At 48.5% G+C, this 23,044-nt stretch overlaps 12 protein-coding genes across 12 annotated transcripts; 2 read left to right on the forward strand and 10 right to left on the reverse strand.

The window, feature by feature from the left end:
• Positions 1 to 114: 114 nt before the first annotated feature.
• Positions 115 to 2,201, reverse strand: N7447_008877 (uncharacterized protein; the record flags this gene model as incomplete). Its single annotated transcript, XM_057233139.1, is given in 4 exon segments — positions 115 to 1,317; positions 1,369 to 1,653; positions 1,668 to 2,081; positions 2,145 to 2,201. 4 exon segments carry the CDS (start codon positions 2,199 to 2,201, stop codon positions 115 to 117), a joined length of 1,959 nt encoding a protein of 652 aa, XP_057082681.1.
• An 833-nt stretch (positions 2,202 to 3,034) lies between these two features.
• On the reverse strand, positions 3,035 to 4,088 carry N7447_008878 (RNA polymerase III-inhibiting protein MAF1; the record flags this gene model as incomplete). The annotated part of the gene is made up of 2 exons (XM_057233140.1): positions 3,035 to 4,024; positions 4,083 to 4,088. 2 exons carry the CDS (start codon positions 4,086 to 4,088, stop codon positions 3,035 to 3,037), a joined length of 996 nt encoding a protein of 331 aa, XP_057082682.1.
• A 567-nt stretch (positions 4,089 to 4,655) lies between these two features.
• On the reverse strand, positions 4,656 to 5,467 carry N7447_008879 (AP-1 complex subunit sigma; the record flags this gene model as incomplete). The annotated part of the gene is made up of 5 exons (XM_057233141.1): positions 4,656 to 4,688; positions 4,857 to 5,131; positions 5,200 to 5,317; positions 5,374 to 5,407; positions 5,457 to 5,467. The coding sequence occupies 5 exons, from the start codon at positions 5,465 to 5,467 to the stop codon at positions 4,656 to 4,658; spliced, it is 471 nt and encodes a 156-aa protein (XP_057082683.1).
• Positions 5,468 to 6,809: 1,342 nt separating this feature from the next.
• Positions 6,810 to 7,460, reverse strand: N7447_008880 (MARVEL domain-containing protein; the record flags this gene model as incomplete). Its single annotated transcript, XM_057233142.1, has 3 exons — positions 6,810 to 7,025; positions 7,099 to 7,365; positions 7,419 to 7,460. 3 exons carry the CDS (start codon positions 7,458 to 7,460, stop codon positions 6,810 to 6,812), a joined length of 525 nt encoding a protein of 174 aa, XP_057082684.1.
• A 748-nt stretch (positions 7,461 to 8,208) lies between these two features.
• Positions 8,209 to 10,468, reverse strand: N7447_008881 (PPN1 endopolyphosphatase family protein; the record flags this gene model as incomplete). Its single annotated transcript, XM_057233143.1, has 4 exons — positions 8,209 to 8,245; positions 8,296 to 9,037; positions 9,087 to 10,261; positions 10,323 to 10,468. The coding sequence occupies 4 exons, from the start codon at positions 10,466 to 10,468 to the stop codon at positions 8,209 to 8,211; spliced, it is 2,100 nt and encodes a 699-aa protein (XP_057082685.1).
• A 610-nt stretch (positions 10,469 to 11,078) lies between these two features.
• N7447_008882 (uncharacterized protein) lies at positions 11,079 to 11,546 on the reverse strand (the record flags this gene model as incomplete). Its single annotated transcript, XM_057233144.1, has 1 exon — positions 11,079 to 11,546. One exon carries the CDS (start codon positions 11,544 to 11,546, stop codon positions 11,079 to 11,081), a length of 468 nt encoding a protein of 155 aa, XP_057082686.1.
• A 168-nt stretch (positions 11,547 to 11,714) lies between these two features.
• Positions 11,715 to 12,542, reverse strand: N7447_008883 (uncharacterized protein; the record flags this gene model as incomplete). Its single annotated transcript, XM_057233145.1, has 2 exons — positions 11,715 to 11,965; positions 12,014 to 12,542. 2 exons carry the CDS (start codon positions 12,540 to 12,542, stop codon positions 11,715 to 11,717), a joined length of 780 nt encoding a protein of 259 aa, XP_057082687.1.
• A 2,546-nt stretch (positions 12,543 to 15,088) lies between these two features.
• N7447_008884 (MSF1 domain protein) lies at positions 15,089 to 15,877 on the reverse strand (the record flags this gene model as incomplete). The annotated part of the gene is made up of 1 exon (XM_057233146.1): positions 15,089 to 15,877. The coding sequence occupies one exon, from the start codon at positions 15,875 to 15,877 to the stop codon at positions 15,089 to 15,091; it is 789 nt and encodes a 262-aa protein (XP_057082688.1).
• A 795-nt stretch (positions 15,878 to 16,672) lies between these two features.
• Positions 16,673 to 17,435, forward strand: N7447_008885 (zinc finger MYND domain-containing protein; the record flags this gene model as incomplete). The annotated part of the gene is made up of 2 exons (XM_057233147.1): positions 16,673 to 16,888; positions 17,100 to 17,435. The coding sequence occupies 2 exons, from the start codon at positions 16,673 to 16,675 to the stop codon at positions 17,433 to 17,435; spliced, it is 552 nt and encodes a 183-aa protein (XP_057082689.1).
• A 696-nt stretch (positions 17,436 to 18,131) lies between these two features.
• Positions 18,132 to 18,596, forward strand: N7447_008886 (GFA family protein; the record flags this gene model as incomplete). Its single annotated transcript, XM_057233148.1, has 1 exon — positions 18,132 to 18,596. The coding sequence occupies one exon, from the start codon at positions 18,132 to 18,134 to the stop codon at positions 18,594 to 18,596; it is 465 nt and encodes a 154-aa protein (XP_057082690.1).
• Positions 18,597 to 18,795: 199 nt separating this feature from the next.
• N7447_008887 (SDR family NAD(P)-dependent oxidoreductase) lies at positions 18,796 to 19,640 on the reverse strand (the record flags this gene model as incomplete). Its single annotated transcript, XM_057233149.1, has 2 exons — positions 18,796 to 19,115; positions 19,175 to 19,640. 2 exons carry the CDS (start codon positions 19,638 to 19,640, stop codon positions 18,796 to 18,798), a joined length of 786 nt encoding a protein of 261 aa, XP_057082691.1.
• Positions 19,641 to 20,738: 1,098 nt separating this feature from the next.
• N7447_008888 (uncharacterized protein) lies at positions 20,739 to 21,526 on the reverse strand (the record flags this gene model as incomplete). The annotated part of the gene is made up of 3 exons (XM_057233150.1): positions 20,739 to 21,206; positions 21,280 to 21,388; positions 21,450 to 21,526. The coding sequence occupies 3 exons, from the start codon at positions 21,524 to 21,526 to the stop codon at positions 20,739 to 20,741; spliced, it is 654 nt and encodes a 217-aa protein (XP_057082692.1).
• Between the last annotated feature and the right edge of the window lie 1,518 nt (positions 21,527 to 23,044).

Here is a 23,044-nt window from a genome sequence, read left to right on the forward strand (position 1 = left end):
CAATTGCATCAGGTCGCCCTTTGCATCAAAGTTCATTGGTCAAACTCCACCTCGTGGTATATAGTAAAAATGATCGTACATCCCGCACACATGATGGTAAAGTAGAGACTAGAACTAAACCTCAAATATCTCGCCCATGCCTACGCCAGCACCTTCTGCACCAGCACGGCTGTCGACCAGATCCAGGCGCCAGCCATTCCAGTCACGCAGCTTGCTCTTGATATCGCGCATCCACTCAACACGCTTGCGACCCTCCTCCTCAGCCTGCGCACGCGCGAATGCATCTTCATCGAACTCATCATCAAAGTTTTCTTCGGAAACAAGCTCGAGACTACCACGGGTACCAGGGGGGTGGGACGGGTTAGACATTGAAGCGCGATTGCCAGCAGCTCCTGTGAAGGCAGCAAAGCCACTAGAAAGCACCGTGGAGAAGGACGAGTGCTGATTCTGGGCCATGCTGCGGCGACGGGCATGGTCGGGTCGTCCACCGACGAGATCAACGTCATCGAATGCATTAGCTGCGTCGCCGGTGGCAGGGCTAGGTCCGTCATCCGGATAGTATTCCATCTCCTGACGCTTCTCTTGCCAGACACCGCGGCGCAGATCGAAGACCTCGCCTTCCAGCTCGCGGATGCGGCGCTCAAGGCGCTGGCGTTCTTCGTCCTCGAGCTCGTCCAGGGCGTCGTCGTCGGCACCTCCGCCGACCTGGCGAGTCCGGATCCGATCACTCTCTTCGCGTAGGCGAAGGTTCTCGTTTTCGATGCTGGCGATCTTTTTGCGCATGACAGAGATTTCTTTCTCGGATTTCTCGCTCTCACGTAACCGTGTTTGGTGCCGGGCTTCGGTTTCTTTGTGGAGATTGCCGATTGCCTGGACTTTCTTGTCTAAAGTCTCGATTTTCTTTTCCAGTTCGCTTTTTTCGCTCTTGTGTTCCTCGATCTCACGCTGGAGATTACTGATCAGCGTTTCGGTGGATGTCTTGTCGACGCCTTCCTTGACTGCTTTCTCGGAGGCCCGCGTCAATGCCTGCTTTGTGTCTGCCAGCTCACGCTGGGATTGATCTAGTGCGGATTGGCTCGTTGACACCTTCTCCTCTAGCGCTGCCACCTGGGACTCGTGTGCATCGTTGGAGGAAGTTTGGGAGGCGACCTGGGCGCGGAGATTTGAGATCTCCAACTCCATGGACTCTATAGTGGCCGACTTGGACTCGAGCTGACGGACAAGGTCGGCTGGTGGCGACTCTGTCGTACTTGTGTTTCGATGTGACCGGGTCTGGAGCTGTGAGTTCTGTCGCTGGAGGGAAGCAATTTCCTCCTTCTATTCTGCGGGTCAGCAAAGATGGCGATCACAGGAAACAACGTTTCATACCAATGACTCAATGCTTGCAACCTTCTCCTCGGCCTTCTTCAACTGCTCCTTCAACTCTGCGCCATCAACACTCGCATCCCGCAGATCCTCCACTTGCTCCTCAGTCTTGCGCCAGCGCAAAGTCGCATCCGCAAGATCCTTCTCCAATCGTTTATTATCTTTCTCGAGTTCCTCGATCTTAGTAGACTGTTTGCGGAACACTTCGTGGACCGACTCCCCGTCCCCGGTTAGGGGTGGTAATGATTGTGCGGGGGACTTGATTGTAGCCGACGGAGAGGGGAGGCGCTGCCCTGTGAGACAGAGGTCTTTCGGAATGAAGATGAGCGCATCTTTGACTGGATTGACAGTGAGGGTTGTCGGCCGTGGCCGGCGCGGGGTGTATCGAGCCGGACCGGCAGCGGCTCAGCCTCTGGGTCGGGAGATGTGGGCGCTGGAGGCATCGGTTCGGTAGGAGACTCGATATCCCTATCAGTGGCAAGCTGCGCATTTGGTTCTTCTGCTTCCTCTGGTTGTTCGGGGGCTGCGGCCTCGGATTGCGCGGCGGGCTCGTCTCGCATGTCTGGCTTCTCCTCCGCGGGGGCGTCTGCCAGTGTTTCTGGGCTCGGAACATCTTCCGCAGGTTCTGTCTCTGTTGGGGTCTCTGCCTCCTTGGGTGTATCCGTTCCAGTGGTGGGGGTCTTCTTGGCCTTCTTTTTCTTCTGGAGCTGGGCAACCTGAATAACAAACAGTCAAGTTAGCGATCAAAACAACGCCATCTGTCACTCGCGATGAATTACCCTTTTCTTGGCTGCAGCCAGCTTCTCGGCTTTGATGCGCTCCTCGTCGTCGGCCATAATGAATCGTTTGAATTGTATGAATAGAATCAACTGGGGAGGATGATCAGGTGGAAGGGGGAGAATGGACAGCTTTCCCCAACGCACGGACCACGTGTCTGATCTATATGCCCGCATGAGATGGACAATATAGTATCAACTATAGATACGCCAGCGAATCACTTATAACCACCGTATAGATATGATCGGATCCAACTAGATCACATCAACGATATACACGTTGATGCCACATAAGAGACCCCGGCAGGTTGAGGCACTGCAAACCCCTGTCAACCTTCGAATCAGCCTCTTCCACTCGTTAAAGATAGTTAAAGCGTGGAGGAACCAAATAGGGACTACTTTTTATGCACTACAGATAAGCACTATCGCTGCAAGACCGCCATCCCTTTGAGATTGGTCGAGATATGGACCGAAATTACGTACGTCCTGGTTCGTGGTGTCCAACAGGCCTGACCAATGGACACGACATATAGAAGACCGGTTTACTGTCGAGTTAGAATGGACGATACATGTAGCATTTGAGATGAATGCTAGGAATTTTCAAGAACCAAAAAGCTTACTTCATAGATTGATAAACAAATCTGCATGAGGCAAATCCAAAAAAATAGACAGGGGTGATATTAGGCAGTAAGTCACAGAAAGCTGAGGGTATGTCATTGTCCGTTCAACAACTCCCCTTGTGAACGAAAAACCATGCAAGTTGATTGCGCCAGTCAAAAAATATTAACCCAACACCTCCGGCTAGAAAGATCATACCCGATCAACGGGACCAAAAGAATACAGACAAGAAACGAAAAACGAAAAACGCACATAAGCCAAATCGTTTGGTATATCTAAACTTCCATCGAGTCCGCAATTTCCTCACTCATCGCCCGGACCCCGCGACGGCTGATTGGTATGTTGTCGTCGTCGTCACTGATCACATACGTGTCATAGTCGTCCGCGGTAGGCCGAATTGTCTTTAGAGGACGATCCATCTCATCATCACTATCGCTAGCGACAAGAGTCGATCTGGCACGTTCTCCAAACCAGAACTTGGCACGCTTGCTGGAGCTGAGGTCCGGGGTGAGATATCCGTCGTCGTAGTTCCGCTTTCCAGTAGGCGTAGTTGCCATCTCGTCTGGGGTGTGGCTGAGTATGGGAATCGCACGCAGGAAGATGTAACAGACGCGCTTGCGAATCGGGTTGAAGAAGAAGAAATGTAAACTCCAGATAGCCCCATCGTCGGCATCAGACGGGTCCTCCTCTGGCGAATATGAGTAAATCGAACACTCCTTGAGCGACATGTGTTCATCTATCGTTTTCCACACCCGCGGGCCCCATGCAGAAGATGATCCTGCTGTGTACGATCCAGAAAGAGTCGCAGGGGACGCAGGGGACAGGTTGATGTTCTCGCGCGGTCGCAGGTTGAGCAGCGTTGAATCGACTGTGTTCATGACACGCTTCAAATTCCGTTCGCGTCTAAAGTCTGTGGGGCGCAGGACATGTGAAAAGTCATAATCCGGATGACTTGCGTTCAGAGTGGCGATCAGATAAGCAAATGTCCGTCGGCTCGAATGGTCGCTCAGGGGCCCGAACGGGCTAGATCGCGATAGATTGAGGGTCTCGGCGGCATCGTGTGCGTTTGGAGGTGATAGTGAAGCTGAAAATCGAAGAACCGATTCATATTGAGCCTCAAGCGACTGCTCAATATGATTGTAGAGTTTCCGATCGGAGCGTGCTGCCTTGGTCGTGTAAATATCACAACCGCCGACGATATGACAGTCAGTCGTATCGAAATTGAGAGAACTGGTCACGTCCTCAAACTCTGGAAGGGGGAGAAACTATATCACAAGGGAGGGTTAATAAAATGATCAAAAGACAAGGGGTTTGCGACTTTACCTTCATCGTGAGGTTAAACTGGGGTAGTGGAGTAACCGAGATAAGCCGATAAGCAGGCTGAGATGACGTGGCACTGTCTGCGATGCACAGAGATAGACTCAAATCTCCCTTCTGATGTAAAGAGAGAGAGAACAGAGAGGCGGATGGAGATGGAGGAGATAGCGGTGTTGGATCGGGTGATTAAACCGGGAAGGTGGAGATGCGATGATGTCGATAGCCGCGAACACTGAGATAAGGGGTTCAACACGAACTACGGGGAGATCGCAGTTCTTATAGCAAGACAAACAATTGCCAAACGAGAGAAGTATACAAAGAGATGGAAATGAAGTAAGAGGGGGATGGTCCTTGGAGGGAGAATGAGAGGGGAGGTGTCCGGAATTAGTCACGTGTGGAAGGCGTGGTCCAGTGAGAACCCGCACTGACCTCACGAGCAGCCAAACCATGGAAAGCGTCCAGTCACAGACCAACTCGGTTCAGATTGCGTGTGATATCTTCCGTCTCCTGAAACAAGTTGTATTGATTAGTATGGTGAGACTCCTATGTACGCCGATAAAAAGAGCAAGCCTGCTTGCTTTACATGATCTTGGTGACCACATCTTCCTCAACCTGGGGATATAATTAGCCCGGCTGAATCTTGGCCATGGCTTGGAAAAGGGGTGGATCAAGGGGGTCCAAATATAGCCATGTAGCACCTCTTTTACTTATTTCTTTGGAAGAAATGATAGAAGGGAGCGCCAAACAATATAATGGAAATAAAAGAAATTAGTAACTCACCTCCATATCTTCCAAACTGTCCTGCTGGCTGATACAGCGAAGAACATTCTTCTTGCTGGTCTCCTGCATTTCCCCCGCAATCAATAACTCATCGAGAATAAAGTATGCTTTCTGGAAGTTGAAGATGATGTCTAGTTCGCAGACATTGCCGTAGTATTTGTCCATCTGCTCGACGTAGCGGTGCACAACCTCGAGGGTAATCAGCTCATTATCGGTCGAGGCACAGCCAGCGATGAAAAAGAGAGAAGCGTAGCGACGGTAAACGACTTTCGAGTCTAGTAGTGCGGTCTCTGTTAGTCCAATTCCTCGTTGGCGAAAGGGGGTGCGGGGATAGAAAGGCCACCTTTGTATTCCAGGAAATTGCACATCCGTGTCCGGCGGGACAGCACCAGTTGAGTTACATCCTTGATGATCTTGGCCTTCTCCTTGGGAGAGAGGGTGGTGAACCACTTGGCGAGGCGCTAGAGAGACGTCAGTTGGGGCTTCGGACAGGTGTTACGTAGTTGACGGGACATACCACTTTGCCCTGTCGAGAGAGCAGAATCAAGTAACTAATGGGTCAGTAATCGCCGGCACGGGGTGATTGCAAGACGCTCTTACTGGACAGGCATATTGATGGAGATGTGAGATAAAGGGATGGAGAAAAGTGTCCGGGCGGAAGCTCTGGAGAAATTCTTTGGGTGGAGCGGAGGGGAGTTTTGCCCCGCTAAGCCCTAGCTTAACATGTAAACGTGGAGATTCAAGAGATGGAGTCAATTCCAGATATTTTGTGTTCTGAAGTTCCTCCAGGCTTGTGTTGTGTTTTGCGCACGGGGCCTTGCATGAGTCAAACCTCGCCTCAAACCTCGCCTCCGTGATGGAGTACTTTCTACATGCATCTACAGCTCGAACCATGCATATTCCAAATCTTTGTTAAAGCTAGCACCAGAGCTCTCCCCATCCACGGATTTAGGGCCTTAGTACAATAGAAATGGTATAATTTTACGGTCGGGCCTTTTTTTTTTGGTTGATTATCGACGTGTATGCTTACTTTCTATATAATGCTTTGAAAATACATAGATACCCGTGGACTACCAATCACATCATTGGTGGAATACCAGACAGACTATATGGCAATTCACACATTCTGAACTGTCATGTAAGTCTCCGTATTCTCAAAACAATATGCTTATATCCCAAAAGAACTGGTGTCTATGCATTGGTAGATGTGAGTGAAGAATCTAAGATTCACTTCGCAGGGTGCCATTCTTTGGCCGACAAGGAGTGATCTCGATAGATAAGGTTTCAAAATAGATGTCTACAGCTTTAAGTATCGTCTAGAAATGGGGGTTGGCGACCCCGAGGGCATAATTTGCTTGGCCCAGTAGAAGGTTGATAGAGTTATGAATTGTCAGGTACCCCGTGGCTTCAAGCAACCGAAAAGTAATGGGGTGAAAAGAGGAACAAGATGAAGGGGAAAGGACTATGTGGCTGAATATATTATTCTTATATAGTCAAATATTGAATTAAAGAGATATACAGTGGCAGCAACGCCCTCGAAATCGTAAAAGGTCAAAATAATAGTCAACGCCAGGTATAAGCCGAAGGCGACTGACCAAAACAAATATTATTAATGAATACCATATAAAGTATCAGAGCATGTCTCTCATGCTCGAACAAAAAAGAAAAGAGACAGCGTTTTTGTCGAATCGTTGCAGGCATGAGACCATGGAAGACATCAAAACTAAGACCGAGCTCCAAGCTCATAGATCGTACAAACATCTTAACCGTATACCGACATCATCCCCTCAACGCCATTAACTAGAACCAGAACCAGAATCATAATTATAACCATGATCCAATGGTATCCCAAATTACCAGGTAGTATATAACCGCGACAGGCGAGGGCGACAACAACCAAGCTCAAGGCTCAGCCTACACCACGTGCCCCCGCCTTCCATGACCAAGGCACATTTAAACCTGGGCCATGTTGGGGGCCCGGCGGCTGCTGTTACCACGGGCTTTGCGCGAGGAGGGGGTAGCAGAGCGGGACATGAACAGAGAGACAATGACGGAGGCCATGTAGCATGCCCAGCCGAACCAGAGGAAAGCAACAGAGGCCTGGGCCTCACGGCAGCGCTTTTCCATGTTGTGTGAGCCATTGGTGATCTCATTCCTAGCGAGGTATTTCTATAGAGAGGTCAGTGTCAATTCATAGTGTTATATATTCCGGTCTGCGATCCTGTATTCAGGTTCAACTTACATGGTCACTGCAAGAGTGGCACTCTAGCTTCGCAGCGAGGGCAATGGCAGAGCAGAAGAAGAAGATGCAGTTCAGCAAGTCGACGACGATCATGATGATCGGGTGGAGGGCCCAGTCGAGGTTGAACGAGGCCGGGACCAGGTAGAACAGCGTGAACATTGAAAAGACCGATGTGTAGATCGCGTAGTTTACAGTTCCAGGGTTTCCGGCGAAGGACTCGGCGATCATGTTACCGACGAGGGCCATGATGAGCAGGGACCATATGAACTGCGAGTTTGGTTACTAAACATGCGACTCGTAGCTTTTTAGTGCGAACATACCTCCCAGGCTCTGAGGCCAAGCTGCACACCTCTAAGACCCATTTTCGTAGATTTAGATTAGATCTCGGATAGATCGTGAGGCTGTAGGGGTATAGAATGGGTATCGAATGCGATGCTGTAAAGAAAAGCTTATAGATTCAACAGTGTACAAGAGCTATGGGAAATCGACGAGGTTATAAATCGGAAGCTCCGGAGCTTGGTGATGACAGAAGTAAAATCCCCCAAAGCTAAAAGTCGGCTCTACGTCATGCATCCGGGAATGAGCGGCCTAACTGGAGTTGAGTGGATGTAACAGCTCTGTAGCATGTTGAAGATGAAATCATGAAGGGTTGCACTTTGGTCAATGATGAGTTAATTGACTGAGTTTTTTCTTGACTTGCTTTTCTTTGACTCTCCCCCCCACTTTCAACATTCCAGATTCTGCTGAAATAGATCTACATTCCATTGCATATTTATATACGGAGTATAGTAGTATCATTTCCAGGTTTCTCATTGCGCTTTCTTTGTGCAACCTAATATTGTGTAGTGACTTGATATTAAATGATATAAATGCAATCCAACAAAAAGAGTCATATAATTTATATTGAACGAGTAAAAAAATGGGTCCAAATTAATCCAAAAGGACAAAAGAAACGATGGTTTAATCGACCCTGGTTATTAGCACCACACTAAGTACGTCCTAGGTTCAAAAGCTCCTCATTTAAATGAATACAACACATACGATTACCTGCCATGGAAAAACATAGAAATTCAATTGCAGTGTATGCTCGATCACCGTTTCTCTCAATGACTAGTTTTCCTTGAAGGCGCTTTGCACAGATCCATATCTAGAGAGGTCAGCATTTATATATTCCAGATCCACTCATACACAAATCACCCTTGAGGGCACTGGCTACCCAATGCGACACCACCACTGCGCATGTAGCAAACTTTCGCCTTCTGGCATGCGGCTGTAGTACACTTGGGGCTCTTGTCACTGCATTTCCCCTGGTAAGTGTTATGCAGACTGACAAGCTCCACCTCCTTCTCCATGGCCTCGGTAACCCGGTGCCAGAAGGTCGCGTTCAACGGCGCATCCTCGTCCCACACAGCTGCAGGTCCATATGCATCGCGGATGGAATATTCAATCTCAAATGTCGGACCCGTATGCTCGAGAGTCGGGTAGTCCGACACATTGTCCGACACATTGCTGTAGAAGGTGTATGCTTCGTAGATGTTGAAGTCACCCATGTCGACTTCGTACACACGGAAGCCACTGTTCAGATTTGTCAGAGGGGTTAGGCTGGGCATGATCCAGCCCGTGGTGAGGGCGTTGTCTGCATCCTGCACAGTCCCATTTTTGGCATAGTAAACCATGAATTCATCCTCGTGGGTGTGTCCGAAGAAAACGTTGGCAATAACGTGAGGCGAGTAGCGGTCCACGATCTGATAGAACAGATCGGTCGGGTTTGGGAGTGCGTTGGTCCCGTCCCAGCCACTGAGGACATGGCCAATTATCCAGGCACGCTCACCGGCGTCCTCGGCCTTTTGCAATTCCTCGATCATCCAGGAGAACATCCCAGAACTATCGGGGTCAGTGGTGTTGATGAAGGTCAAGATGTTGTGTCGGTACCACAAGTCTATGAAAATTAGTGGAACCCCCCCCCAAATGAGTTGATCGCAACATACCGGTGTTGAATGCAATGATGCGTAGTCCGTAGTGTGTCTTGACAGAGTAGCCACCATAATGCGTTCTCGCTTCATCAGCGGTCTCACGACTAATCCAGTCTTCATGGCGCCACAGTCCAGCGAGGTGCTCATAATTCCAGCTTTGCTGTTCCCCCAGACGTCCAGGGAGATTATGAGGAGAATCGATGTTTGCAGGACTAGTGTCATGATTTCCGAGTGCTGCAAAGACAGGACCGGAGAGATAGTGTTTGAACATGCCATAAATGCTGGTCTCCGTATACTGAGTCAACGCTTTGGATATCTGGGATGCCGGATCATGCGATACCAGATCGCCCGTATAGAGCGTCCATGCAAAGTGCTCGTCGTTGTTTCCTTTGCCAGTTCCAGTTAAAGGGCCAACAGCCTGCAAAGCAGCGAGACCCAAGTCATACGGGGTATCGCACAGGAAAGACCCATATGCGGAGGTAGAAAGCAGTGGCTTGTCCTCGGAAACGTCGTTGGAGTTATCACCCCGACAGCAGAGACCAGACGTGCAGTTTGCCTCGGAACTGACAGCATATCGGGCATCTAGATGGAAGTCTGACAGATGTAGTACTTTGACCCGCTCCCCACTTGCCTCGGGGACCTGGAGATCTGCAGGCTTGGGCTTGGGGAAAAGACTGGTCGTGTCAAGCGGGTTAGTCTTTGGCGCGCTGCAATACTTGCTGCTGAGAGAATGGCAGATGTATTGACCATCCAACCCTTCTACATCAGCGTGTGCTAGCACCTGGGTCCAGATAGCACCGAAGGTGTTCGTAGCAAAATCTTGCTCACACGTCTCATTGGCATGGAAGCGAAAGGCCTTGCATAGGCTGATCATGGCATTGGGAACAAAAGCTGGGGCATGCAACGCTGCAGGCTTCGCTGCGGCTAGGGCATTCTTGCATTTGGTGCAGTTGTCCTCGGAGCTATTTGACTTGATGATGGTGGTCACATTGGATACTGCTTCCTGAACCAGCTTATACCTCTTTTTGGCAGGTGTATGAGTTCGGGGAACAGGGAAATAGACCTCATCCTGATTGTCCGGGATATTGTCGGGATCCGTCAACTCGTAAGGGAAAGTGAGGTCCAACACGGGGTCATAAAGTATTGGCTGGGGTTGTTTGGTTGGCTGGGCTGGGGAAAGGTAGTAGGACCTGTCACTCGCATTAGCATACCTATCTACCCGAGTCATCGAAATGCCAACAGTAATCATACGAGAATGCAGAGGTCGGAAACCCAGCAGCAGCCACATAGGACGAGTCTCCTGGAAGCGAGGCAGCAAAGGCAAGATTCGAGAGTAGATTTGTAGTCACGAGGAGGACCAGAAGGCCTGGCATCCTGAACAAAACCGAGTGCCCCATTGGTGCAGGCGATTGAGATAGACCAGAGGAGAATAAAGAGAAGGAGAAAGGAAAGGAGCAAAAACAGTGAAGCTTTAAAGAATTGATGCAGGTACGATGCACATGGCAGAGAAGGTATATCTGAGAACAAAGTGATGTTGACAACCCACTTTAGAACAATCATGTTATTTTGAGCTCCAGTGGCTTGCTATCTAGCATATCTTCATTGAATGAGTCTCCTAAAGACCCTTGATTCCGAACATAAAAAACAATGGTATCACAGCTTCAACTTCAACAAGCCTAGTCAAAATGCCAATTTAGTTATCCTAGGAAGGTTTAACCTTTAACGCTGTTCTGTGTGGCCATATGATACAGGATCACGCGACCGAAGACGCATGCACAAGAAACCGTATCGAATACCCCATCCACAGCAGGCGATGGGGAAACGGGTCAACATCTAGACAGCGGATTCCTGATGTATCCGGGTGGGGGAGCGGTAATGGTGTGACTGGCTCGAAAAGACGGAGGCGGTCTGCTCGTGCTCGTGTGGGCCATCTCGCACAGGAAGGACACTGCCTTACTGAGCTTTCCCAAGGAGCATTGGGAGAAGGCGGAGAATGCACAAGGTGAGTCATAAGCGGGATCCAAGTGAGACCGAGAGAAATATCATGGGATTGCGAAACTTGGGGGCCAAACAGGTCGCGTGCTGTGGGGTGAGCAGGCTAGTGTCTTGGAATCCCGGAGGCTGGATAATTCGAGCCCTGTTCAGCTTGCTGACTTGTTGAATGTCGGAGGCGACAGGCTCGATTCGGCGGTGATGAAGAGTCAGTTGGTGGATTCCAAGAAGCGAGCGACAAGTATCAAATGTATTGCCATGTCGCTGTACAGCATATATATTGGATGTCCGCATTTCTTCGTGGGCATGGAAGCGATCAACTTTGTACTCGTTCATCTGGAACTTGTCAAGTATTGAAAGTGGCGAGGACGGGGCCGTGGGCACGGAGACAAAGATCGGCGTGTTGATGTATTTTACCGCTTTAACCCAGTGGAATGCACTTGTACCAAAGAAAATGAGTGCCCTGGGATCTTGGACTCGCATGTTCTCGCGATGGGGTGTCAACCATGGCTTAACACACGTAGACGAAAACTGCCAGATGAGTACCGAGATGTGCTGGAGGTCAAAGGGCGTAATGTATCGCACTACCCAGAGAGTAAAGAAAAAGAAAACCCCCGAGGACGATCCGAAGACCGACCTCTACGGCTCAGTTTAGCCGTGAGAGCCCTTTGAAGATCCACTAGAAGGAGCCTGCACGCAGACAAGTTCAACCATAATATCATCTGGGCCGTCCGGTGGTATGCTATTGTAGGAAGGGGCGCGACTGATGATGGCAACTGCCACTTGGGAAGCTTGGTTGCGGGCGTTCATGTCATCAAGGTACCAGACCTGCCAAGGCCAAGCGCCCGAGCCAGGTGGCATGATGGTGACGTTCTGATCGGGGACACGTTCTCTGGCGAAATCTAGAAAGGTTAGAACATAAAGCTAGACAAGAAGAATAATTGACATACCTTGGACTGGAATAGATGCAACGTCAAGAGTGGGTGGCGGGCACCCAGGCAGCGACGGCGGCTTCATCAACATCTTGTTGAGAACGACCTCAAGAGGCTTGGAATAGTACTCGCCCGACACAGCAAGACGATAAATGTCTTTCTGTAGGGCACTCTTGAGATCACGGGAACAATCCTCTCCCCAAATCCCATCGCATCCATTGTTCGCCCCGGAAGGGGTACCGGTCAAATTGCCAATTCTGAGACCGATTTCCGAGGTGCGATTCGAGTCGACTGCATTTAGATTGATATTTTTATTTTGATATCCCAGCCAAAACGCTGTCTTGGTCATAGGGCCTTCGCCCTTGCCGGAAGAACTGGCATCGAACCCATAGTAGAGCGTGACGGGGTCCGGGAAGAGAGGGTTGAGGTCGAAGCGAATTGCAGTCTGAGCGAGCGAGTCGATGCATCCATTATTCCAGAACGAACAGAACTGAGCCGATACAGTTTGTAGCAATACCACCAACAGGGTTAGAGACCCGAGCTTCATGTTGAAAGTCATATCCAGGGGAGGTTATGTATGTCCAGCGAGAGTGACCGCGGAGGCCCTCAGAGTCAGGATAATCGAAAGCAGATGTATGGCAAGTTCATTACGGGGAAAGGAGATAATAGGGAAAAGGGAGATTAACCGATTTAAAAAAAAAAATGGCTGTCAAAGCCAGGAAAGCCAGGGAAACAGGTCCCCGCAATAGGTCTGAAGAGAAATGAGGTTAGTGTCAACAGAAAGGGTCACTGGTGTTATTTCGGGGTAAGGAAACGAATGGAGCCTTGAAAGAAAAAGAATACCGATTGCCAAGAGAAATACAATACAAATACAAATAAGTACAAAAAGGAAAGATGATTGGTATTAAAAACGGGTTTCCCGAGCATTCTTGGGAGACTCCGGTACCTGCCGGGTACCTGGAAGGTACTTTGATGCATAGTAGTGGATCAATAAAAAGGATAAGTCTCTTTCAGGTACCCCCTTGATTGGAATATTATTTTCCGCTAAATACAATGCCCCCATTTACTCACCCTAAAGGGGGAATTATAGACAGCGATCGGTTGAAAGGGTAAAGCAGGGTCCAACCACTTATATGCGTTCTGAATTGGTGTGTATATCCTTTCTCTTTTAATTAAGGTCAGATCTTCCTCAGATCATCGATTTGCATGACCTCATCATTCCGACCTTGGAGGGTACACATTCTATAATAGCCAATAATACGTATCTGTGTGATATGCCAGTCTTCCAAGGTTGCTACCCTTGCCTGTCCGATAGGCTTCAATGCGATAACTCCTCTGACGTAAGAAAAACCGACCAGAAATCCTCGGAGAATCTAACTGCGTCATCTGGTTTGTAGGGTCCGAGACACACGCCCATTGGTGTTGGCTCGGGTTCGCGTGTGTTCAGCCAAGGCTCCTTGGCTGATTCGGCTGCCCGTTAGCGTGCAATTATGTGTATCGCGAGACGAATCCACTTAATTCATTCGGTAATATTTCACACGGAGTAGTTACTCTCTTGAGAATGAAATTTTGAGGAAAACAGAAATGGTCATGGAATGTCGGGCGACTTACCTAAACTTTTGGTATGCACATGTCCTCAAATACAGGGGCATCACCCGCCTGAATCCGTCTTTATAATTTTCCCGGGCAAAGAATACCTGAAAATTAAACGCAGAATACTGGAAAAGAAAGGCAACGTGATTTCAGATTTTGAGGAAATGATGTAAAATAAGAACAAAAATTCCTAAGGCTCGCAACGATATGAAGTTGAATTCAAGAATAAGAACCAAAAAGCAACCGTGAGCCAATCTTGGGGAGTGCTGAAAATGCTACGGTTTCAGGTCATTCACACGGTTTCGCACCACAGCTTGCGATTCACTGACAGAGGAAGCCAGTCCGCGGAATCTGTCCCTCTCGCGCGTAAGGCTGTTATCGGTAGCGGAGTTGATCAGTCGGGTATAGGTGTGGGTCGTTCATTTCTAAGTGAAGCCGAGTATTGTGTCGATGGCTCTTACAACAGACAAGAGATGTGGCATGTTTCATGTCAATGCGGAATTGCCGGCGTTGCCGGCCGCGCCTTAGTGGTTTCAGATGATATTTGTGGCATCGGTACATCGTTCGTACGTGGATCAGCTGTCGTCGGGGAAAAGGTACCATCAAAGTCCAATCAAATATGGGGAATAACGGCTCGGATTTCCATGTCTGGAACTGCTTGAGCAGCCATTCACGAAGGTCACTGAGTCGTGCTTACGAGGGCTTTAGGCAAGTCGGACATTGATTTCCAGCTAGCTGCCGTTGGTGACGACGTCTGCAATAGTCTGTAGCTTGACGGCGGTGATCTACAAGATCATTGGTGGCAACACGCAGAGGGACGAGGAAAACCAAGCCGCTAAAGGTGAGGCGGGCCATTGTCGGTGGCAGATGGTATCGATGGTTTCCAACTTGTGGGCTAGCTCCGAAACCTTAATAATGGTCCGCTGTCAGGAGTGGGAAAGCTAGTTGTGTCAGGAAACATAGACATACTTCAATGCTTGTTTTGGCTTCTAGTTGATATCAGGAACAGAAGCGAGCCGAAGTGATGTTGGATGGGCTATCATAAAACACGCCCAGCGAAAAAGATATTGCCACGCGGTGGAAACGACTAAGACTTGATAGTATACCCAACCACTAGCGGTCTGTGCCTGAAGGACCTCAGTAAGAGGATATAGTTTCGTCTAGCTCCATAGAGTATAGACCAGACAGATAGGTAATAGCAGTAATGGAGAACCGCCCCAAAAGCTACCCAGCAGACAAGGATAGAAAAGTGATGCATATTGTACAATGAACCTTCAAATGAGCGATAACCATGCCCTTAACATACATGTACATCCCAGAGGCTTTGCCTCATGCAAACAGATAAACCTATACAATTTCGAATGTCAACAATCAGAAAAGATGTGTGGGAGAGTTTCGATCATATCCCCACGCCAGAACTCCACGCTTGAAACCAGAATGCAATGATGGGTAGATCACCCAAGCAAAAACAAGACAATCCGAAACAAAAATGGATGTCCATCACGACTTGTCGTTTTCAATAGAACGGTCCTTGCCGTGCAGCCAGACACGCTTCCACGTGCCGTCAGGTCCAAAAGCTGCTTCTCGGTCTTGGCGCATGCCTTCTAGGACACCGACAACACCACCGCTGCGCAAACGCTCGAGGACAATGTTCATGCCCTGCTTGCTCTTCAATACGGCCTCCTTAGTTCGACTCACACCGATGAGCTCAATGGTCCGCTGGATGCCGGCAGTGGAAAGGGACGAGAAGAATCCTTTACGGGGCTCTTCGTCTTCATGATCACCGGTGTCATGCCTCTTCTTCCCAAGCAGCTTTCCTTGTCCGATTCGGGAGCGGAAGGTAACCGTAGTCTTGACACTAGTCTGTTCGGAATTTTTGTCGACGGCCAGACCATCGAGAGCCAGGCGATTTTCCTCGGATGGGAGCCGCTTATAGCATTGCTTCTCAACAACGCTCAGGATGCCCGTCCATTCCATGTTACGGGACTCAGTCTCCATCCACCCCTCCTTGGCATCAACAATGGTCTTCTCAAGGATGTAGCTCTGACCGGAACTGTCCGAGCCTCCCATGCCTTTTGGTAGGAGCTTTAGGATTCCAGATGGAACCTTGGATTTTTTTAGGTGTAACCGGATGGTGTGAAGACGCTCAGTCTCAGGATCGACATATCTGTCGATGACATCGGTTGTCAGGACATGGCGAGAATAAGGGTTGGGGTAGCGGAGGAAATAGGCGAGGGAGACGGCGGGAAAGGAGTAATCGTAGGTGAAATTGTTTTCGAAAAACTTCATGATGGCATTCGGTGATTCATGTAGATCGATTGATTGAGTAGCAGCAAGAGCAAGGAGTTGTCTGATCCTGTACTTTTTGCGAAGGCGAGCGAAAGGTAGAAGTGGGGCCTGAGGGGGATGAATAGTTGTTCCGAGGGAAATCAGATGCTGGGGATCACATGCCTCTCACGTGGTCCGGGGATTCGGCCTATCATCGCCTTGCAATAGCTAATGATGTATATAATTCCACAGTTCTATGTTTTTCTGAAGCCGATGATCAACTATCCAGTGATAAAGAATCAAGGGAAGTTTATGTATAAGTATGGACCCCCCAAACTGTGATAAATAAAGTCATATCTCGGGACGGATTCTGTATAACTATAGAACTTTCATGCTTGCTATTTGGTAAGGCGTGTACATTATATATGTACGTACATATTACGGAAAACCAGAGAATAAAGATGATGCCTCATAGCTCATTGAGAATGGCATGCTATCACGTTCTTGCGGCCTGACTTTGAAAGCAAACGAGGAGTTATCAATTCCTTTTTGGTAAGTAAATGAAGTCCATAATAAATAACCTAAGGACATCTCCTCCCTCTTTTGTTTCTCTCTCCCTCCTTCCTTTCCCTCCTAAGCAAGCTGGTCTGTATCCACAGAACTTGCAAAACCTTCACCAGCCTCTGCATAGCAAGCCAACCGTCATCCTTTCTCTCCACACCGATCATCGTTTCCCTTCGCTGCGAACGTATTCTCCGTATTCTCCATCAAGAACATCAACACTGCCACACTATTCTTTCTGCGTCTTGTCAAGAGATGTCACTCCCATCCGGTTGTAGTGTGTGCGGCAAGGAAGATGGAGTTCTTCGCTGCTCTGGCTGCAAAGTGATGATGTACTGCGACGTCGAACACCAGACTGCTCACCGACAAGCGCATAAGTCTGCTTGTAGCGCCATTAGAAGATGCCGCTTTGCTATGGAGAAGAAAGAACAGGCCTTACGGGCTCATCCAGATGATATCTTCACCCACGGCGTCGGAAGACTCTGAGGAATCTTTGATACACGGCCTTACATTCGAGCCCGCGCTGCCCTGTCTAATACGCTGACCCTTGTTAAGAATATTGAATCATTTCAAGTACCGCTCGACATCCTGATGGAAAACCTGTGGCTCTGTTGAAGTGACAACATGGGCTCGCGAGACGTCATCCCTGGCCTGATCATTCATTCGTCTCTAAAAGGATCAGGAGTGCTACAATTTTTTGAAATGGTGGGCTACGACCGGCCAGGAACACAACTACGATTGGGGCAACAATACTCTGCCGTACCTTGACATCAAGAACGCCAATCCCCTTGAGCCAGTCGATATGTTCTGTGATAGGATGATCGATCTTCCTCATATGGTTGCTGTGACTCTAGTCAAGATCGAAGTGCTTCAAGTGTTCTTCATAAACACCGGATCTCTTGATGGAATTACCGCTGACATGCTGGTATTCGGACTCAAATCTTCGACTATCGCCAAAAACCCCAATATCGCCAACTGTGACGATGGATGGCTTGAAGTTGTGAAACTAAAGGCCTAGATTCGCGCTTTGTATAAGGCCGTCCACAAATTGAACCCCCACTTTTGGCCGGCCCTTGTGAACCCAGGTCCATGATGTTTTCTATTGGGAGCGTGGAGTAGATACAGATGACGTTGAACTTGACCTATGAAGCATGACGCGAGACTCCTGGGGCCATTGCTGTTATTGAGGTAGCTATCCAGGGTAAAATTTGATGAAGATCGCCACCAACAAGAGATACTTTGAGGGTCGAATGAGTGCGAAAATGATGACAGTGGCTTTCGAGCATTACGCCATCCAAGTTTGATTACCTAGGATGGAGGTTATTTCTTACGTCAAAAGTATTATGCTGCACTTACTACTCGGAAGAATCCCTTGAACGATGACATCTGGGATTTATCTGCCATTGAATGAGAATCAAAGGAGATGATTATCCAAAACATTAAAAGTAACATAAACGTAGAAACTGGTAGGTAGACCTTTCTGATTATTTTAGGTAGTCATCCTAGTTCTTTCTGTAAAGAAACCATTAGCCCCTACTTCTTATTTATACCTAAAAAAAAAAAAAAACAAGATCTAAGTATTGTGCCCAGAACTCAATTTGAAGACGTGTCGACCGCCATTTTACTGTATTACGAGAACCCTCGAAGTCCACCTGCAGGTAACTCCCTCTCTAACCCCCCACATCGGAACAATTGCATCATTTTGCAACCCACCATGGGGATGAAAGCTCGCTGCCAATGTGGCAAGATTCAATTCACTACACCGACAGATAAACCTCTGAAACTATGGATCTGTCACTGCACAGAATGCCAGCACCAAAGCTCGTCTGCCTTCGGCATCACCGCAACCTTTCCGTACTTCGAGCTCCCTGAGTCAGTATCCGGTATGGTCAACAGCTACACTCGAGTTACCCTCAAGGGCCGGGATCTGGAGTGCCTTTTTTGCAAAGACTGTGGCGCGCGGCTTCTTCATCGCTTCCGGGATGCAGTGCCTGCACCTGGCGAACAGCCCGAATTTTCTGCAATTACCAACGTGAAAGGTGGATGTTTGGAGGATCTGAACAAAGAGATGCTGCGATCTGCAGTTCATATCTGGTGTCAGGAGGCGATTATTGATATTCCCGGAGGCGTGGAGAAGTGGGATCAGGCACCGCCGCAGCCAAATCCCTTAGTTAACTAAGTCTTTGGTGTTCCGAGAAAAAAAGAGAGAGAGAGAGAGAGAGAGAGGTATCCAAATTGATTCATTTGCTTATTTCCAAGTACTTACAAGAAAAAAATGTATGTTATGAAATATATACACTTGCTAACTAGGAGAGAATCATGCCCATGGTTATCCTCTCGTAGAACCGGGGGAAACCAGCTACCCAAAACCATGTAGCCTATCCAACGACAGAAGTCCAGCCATTATCAATAGCAATAGTCGCGCCGTTGATCTGACTGGCGCCCTTTCCATATGTCATGTTCACACAGAAGCCAGCAACCTCATTCACGTCGACGTGAGGAGCTTGAATCGCCCGGAGGATCCCTACCATCTTCTCATAACCCTCCATATGCATCCCACTCTTAAACGCATCAACAATGTTGGTGTCCATGCCACCCATCATCAAGGCATTGCACTTGATACCCTTGTTTCCATAGTAAGCGGCAGTGTTCTTAGTCAATCCGACCAGACCGTGCTTGCTGGTCGTATAGGCAGCACCTAAAAGAATAAGTCAATCCCAGATCTAGTAGAAAATCTTCACTTTTGTTGGAACATACCACTGGCCCATCCAGCCTTTCCGGCAGCAGAAACAATATTAATAATGCGCCCATCAGGCTTTGGCTGCGCCAGCATGCTGCGAACAGCCAATTTACTCAGCAGAGCAGGGGCAGTGAGGTTAATCGCTATGACGCGATCCCAGAGCTCCATGTCCAGATCGCCGATTGGGTCGAAGTGGTCCATGATACCGGCGTTGTTGACGAGGACATCAATTTTGCCGAATTCGCCAATCAGTGTTTCAAATAGAGACTCCACTTCGTTGGTCTTGGTGATATCGGTCTTAATGGCCTTAATGGGGCCCTTGGGTGACAGTTCAGCCGAGGCCTCATGCAGACGTTCCTCGTTCACATCGCAGATTACGACGTTGGCGCCGGCTTCGAGGAAATGGGTTGCAATTGCTTTGCCTAGGCCACCGGCACCGCCAGTGACAAGACATGTCTTTCCCGCAAGGATTTGTTCAGACATTGTGAGTGATGATTATGATATAGATAGGGGTAATGGTGTGAGGGAGTCTCGTCAGCGTCAGTTGAAACCGAGATTGGATCTCGTTTAAATATTCTCCATTCTGGCAACGGAAAGCCGTGTACCCGCTTTCCGTTCACCTTGGACACGGTGGTATCCGCTCTGGGCTTGATAGTGTCGGCTCAGGGGTCACGTTTTCTGGGGTACACCCGACTCTTGAAAGGCATCGGACCACCCATCGCGGTTGGGCTTGCCGAGTGGTAATATTAATACCAGGGGATACAGGGTTTCATACGGGTCTGGACAGGAGTAATATGCGTGCAATGTGTATGGTTGGTTTAGAAATATAGGGCAACATCAATCAAGAAAGCTGCATCACTTCTGTGATATATTGAATGAAACCCAAGTACGATTTAAAGGATTTAAGCTTCTTTGGCCCTGGCATGGTTTGGGCTATAGCCTATAAAGCGACATGCAATACACATCCTGGTAACGGGTGAAACGCCGAAATTATGCAGGGTCCATACTATCACGTGAGCGTAACATCCGGAAGCGTGTCTATCCGAGAGCCCTAAGCCCCAACTTCCTGTTTAGTGCATGTATCCAACCTTCTAATCATACATGTACCATGTACCTACCTACATACCTTGTGATATCTTTTTAGCAGTCTCTTAGATGTCTTTTTTATAGATATCTTGTCTCCCTTCTTAGTTCTGTAGGCCGGGGGTAGAAAATGGTGGAAACAAAAGTACACTTTGTGCAAGAGACTTTTGTATATATAACCTGGGACTTCGTGTACAGTCTTGTTGCGCCATCCAGCCCGTGGATGCTTGTTTGGATTGAGCGCGTAGACGGTGGAGTCTCAGTTTCTAAAAGCGGTGAGGTATACTAAACTGTTATACAATACTTTGTTAATTACCAACACCACATGGCAGTCTATCATGAGAGGGTATTGACTTTTTGTTATTTTTTATCTTCGTGTTATGAGATACCTACTTCGTTGCAGCTCGGGTCGCGCTCGATCACTGGCAAATACAAGTTTTTGAGGGGCATCATTCATAACTGAAGCATCGTAGTCTGTAGGCCCATAAATCCCCTTTTTTACTGAACTTCGTGTATCTCTGAATGGTACAACTCCTCCAATTCCCTCTCGGCCTCATCTAACTCCCGATGCCTAGTCCTGAACGCGACTCGTGTTTGTTCATGTGCCTGAGATGCTGCCTTTGCCCTCTCGTATTCCCACCTGATATCTTCCAATTTTGTTTCAAGGGTGTCAAGCTTATTCTTGACCCTCAAGACTTCATTGCTCTCCGGAGCAGCTTTTACATCATATTTCTTCTCCTCATCAGCCAAAGTGATACGAGACCTTAGAATGACTGCCCTGAGGGCTGTGATAGTAGGGGAAGTGGTGCCAACAGGAAGGAGCGACTCCGAGGGCTTTTTGTCAACATCAGGAGCTTCTTGCTCTGTGTTAGTTTCGATATCAGCGTCGGCAGCAGGCTGCAGAGAAGATGACTTAAACACCGTATCAAGTTTGGCGATGGGACGGGGTTCGTAGCCTCCGGGAGACTAAATAGAAGGCGGGTATAATTGTAAACAACCCCTAGCAAATATCATGGTACTGCACATGGAAAGAGCTTACCATTAGCTCTTGGGTAGGTGAAGTCAATAATATTTCAATGCTGGCCGCGGATGAAGGTGGTGAGGGATCGAAGGCATCATGGGCGGAGGGTGTTTGAGCTACGCTGCGTCTTGATACATAAGTATGTGAATGTATCGATGCTAGGATACGAAGAGAAAGGTAATAGTTACTGGCTCGACACTGTTGTTACATGGCCACCACCACGACGAGCACGAACATGTGGCTTGCGTATGCCTTCAGAGCTCATGGTGCTTGTGATGGATGAAGTTATTGTACGAGCAGTGCTGATGGAGGGTTGTATCTCAGAAGTCGACATTTCGATGCGGTGTTCACGATATGTGGGGAAGGAACCTAAAAAAAAGGAATACTGCGCTGGACGAAGTTGGGACTATGTGAGGACAGTCGCGGAGAGTGGCAGCAGTCAGCAGGTCAATCGGCACGTGTTCACTCTATTTGGACCTGGACAGGAGCGCATCCATCAATCATCGGACAGTATAAGGAGGGCATAAGGCAGACATGAAGCTGTTCATAGATTAAGAAGGCGCGTTGTCTCCACCTGCGAGTATAGCCTCCCTTTCTCATTTTCTCTTCTTTCCCCTCCTCCCTCTTCGTCTTACACTCTAGATAGATCATGGATCTCAGCGACAGTTTATAGTGTATTCAATACATGTAACATTCTCTTGAATTACCGCAGCCATGTCAATCACCCCCAGGTACAGTACGTCCAAGCGGCTGAAGCTAGAGCCTGCATCTGCTGGAATGAGTGATATGCAGCTCCGACGCAATCAACGCCATAGAGCCCCCTGGCTACCGCTCAGAGATACAGAGGGCGTGGAATCTATAAAGGACATTGGCCATCTGTTAAAAACGTTTTAGCAATATAGCTTTGGGGTATAGCAGTCTGCCATTGGACTTGTTCTTGCTACTTCTTGGTATTGGAGGGTGTGGACATGTATGCCACCTAGGATATGTATATAAACAAATTCAACCTATAAAGTATAAATGGTCCTTCATCTTTCCATTAGTTATACTTCCCCATCCTCGAGCTCAGAAACTATGTAACCCATGCCACAGGCCCCCGCAGTTCATATCTGCCAACACATCAGTCTTCCAAACTTTATGGCACTGATTAATTGCCACCGATAATATCGAGGCGATTGATTTCGTTTTCTCGGGGCAGTGCATAAGCATGGACCTCGCATGAGGACATCGGCCACACTTTAAACCTTGACACTGAAAGACACAGGCCCGAATAAAGAACAACCAGAGCCAAGAGCCCAACCGGAATCGATGTACAATTTCCGCCCATCGCCACTCTACGCCACATATATGTCCTGAGAAAGAGAAATCGGGAAATCGAGAAATCGACAGATCGCCCAGTGGCAAGGGCGCGCAAAGCCAACAGGCGGTCTGGATCTACGATCAATCCCCACCCCCAGCGTCACCAAATCAGTAACCAGCCCGAACCCACAAGCCACGCTAGATCGGCACTAGATCCCACTATCGATGTACATCGTACTCCGTACTTGGTGTGCGGCGAGTAGGGCAGTAGGGGTATGAGACCTGCCCCATCAAACTGATATTGGTGATATCGACGGGACTATGGCTCTTGCGTGCAGGACATCGTCGAACCTGGTTTTGATTTTGGGAATCGTGTCGCCTGATCTGGAATTTTAGCGCAGATGCTAATAGCCCATGAGGTGTTTGATCTACCGAGGAAAGTTTATGCGGTATAACATGCGGTATGGACTTGGCCAATTGGCTC

This window comes from Penicillium robsamsonii (assembly GCF_028829455.1).
Source record: "Penicillium robsamsonii strain IBT 29466 chromosome Unknown utg000005l_segment0_segment0, whole genome shotgun sequence".
NCBI classification, from domain to species: Eukaryota; Fungi; Ascomycota; class Eurotiomycetes; order Eurotiales; family Aspergillaceae; genus Penicillium; species Penicillium robsamsonii.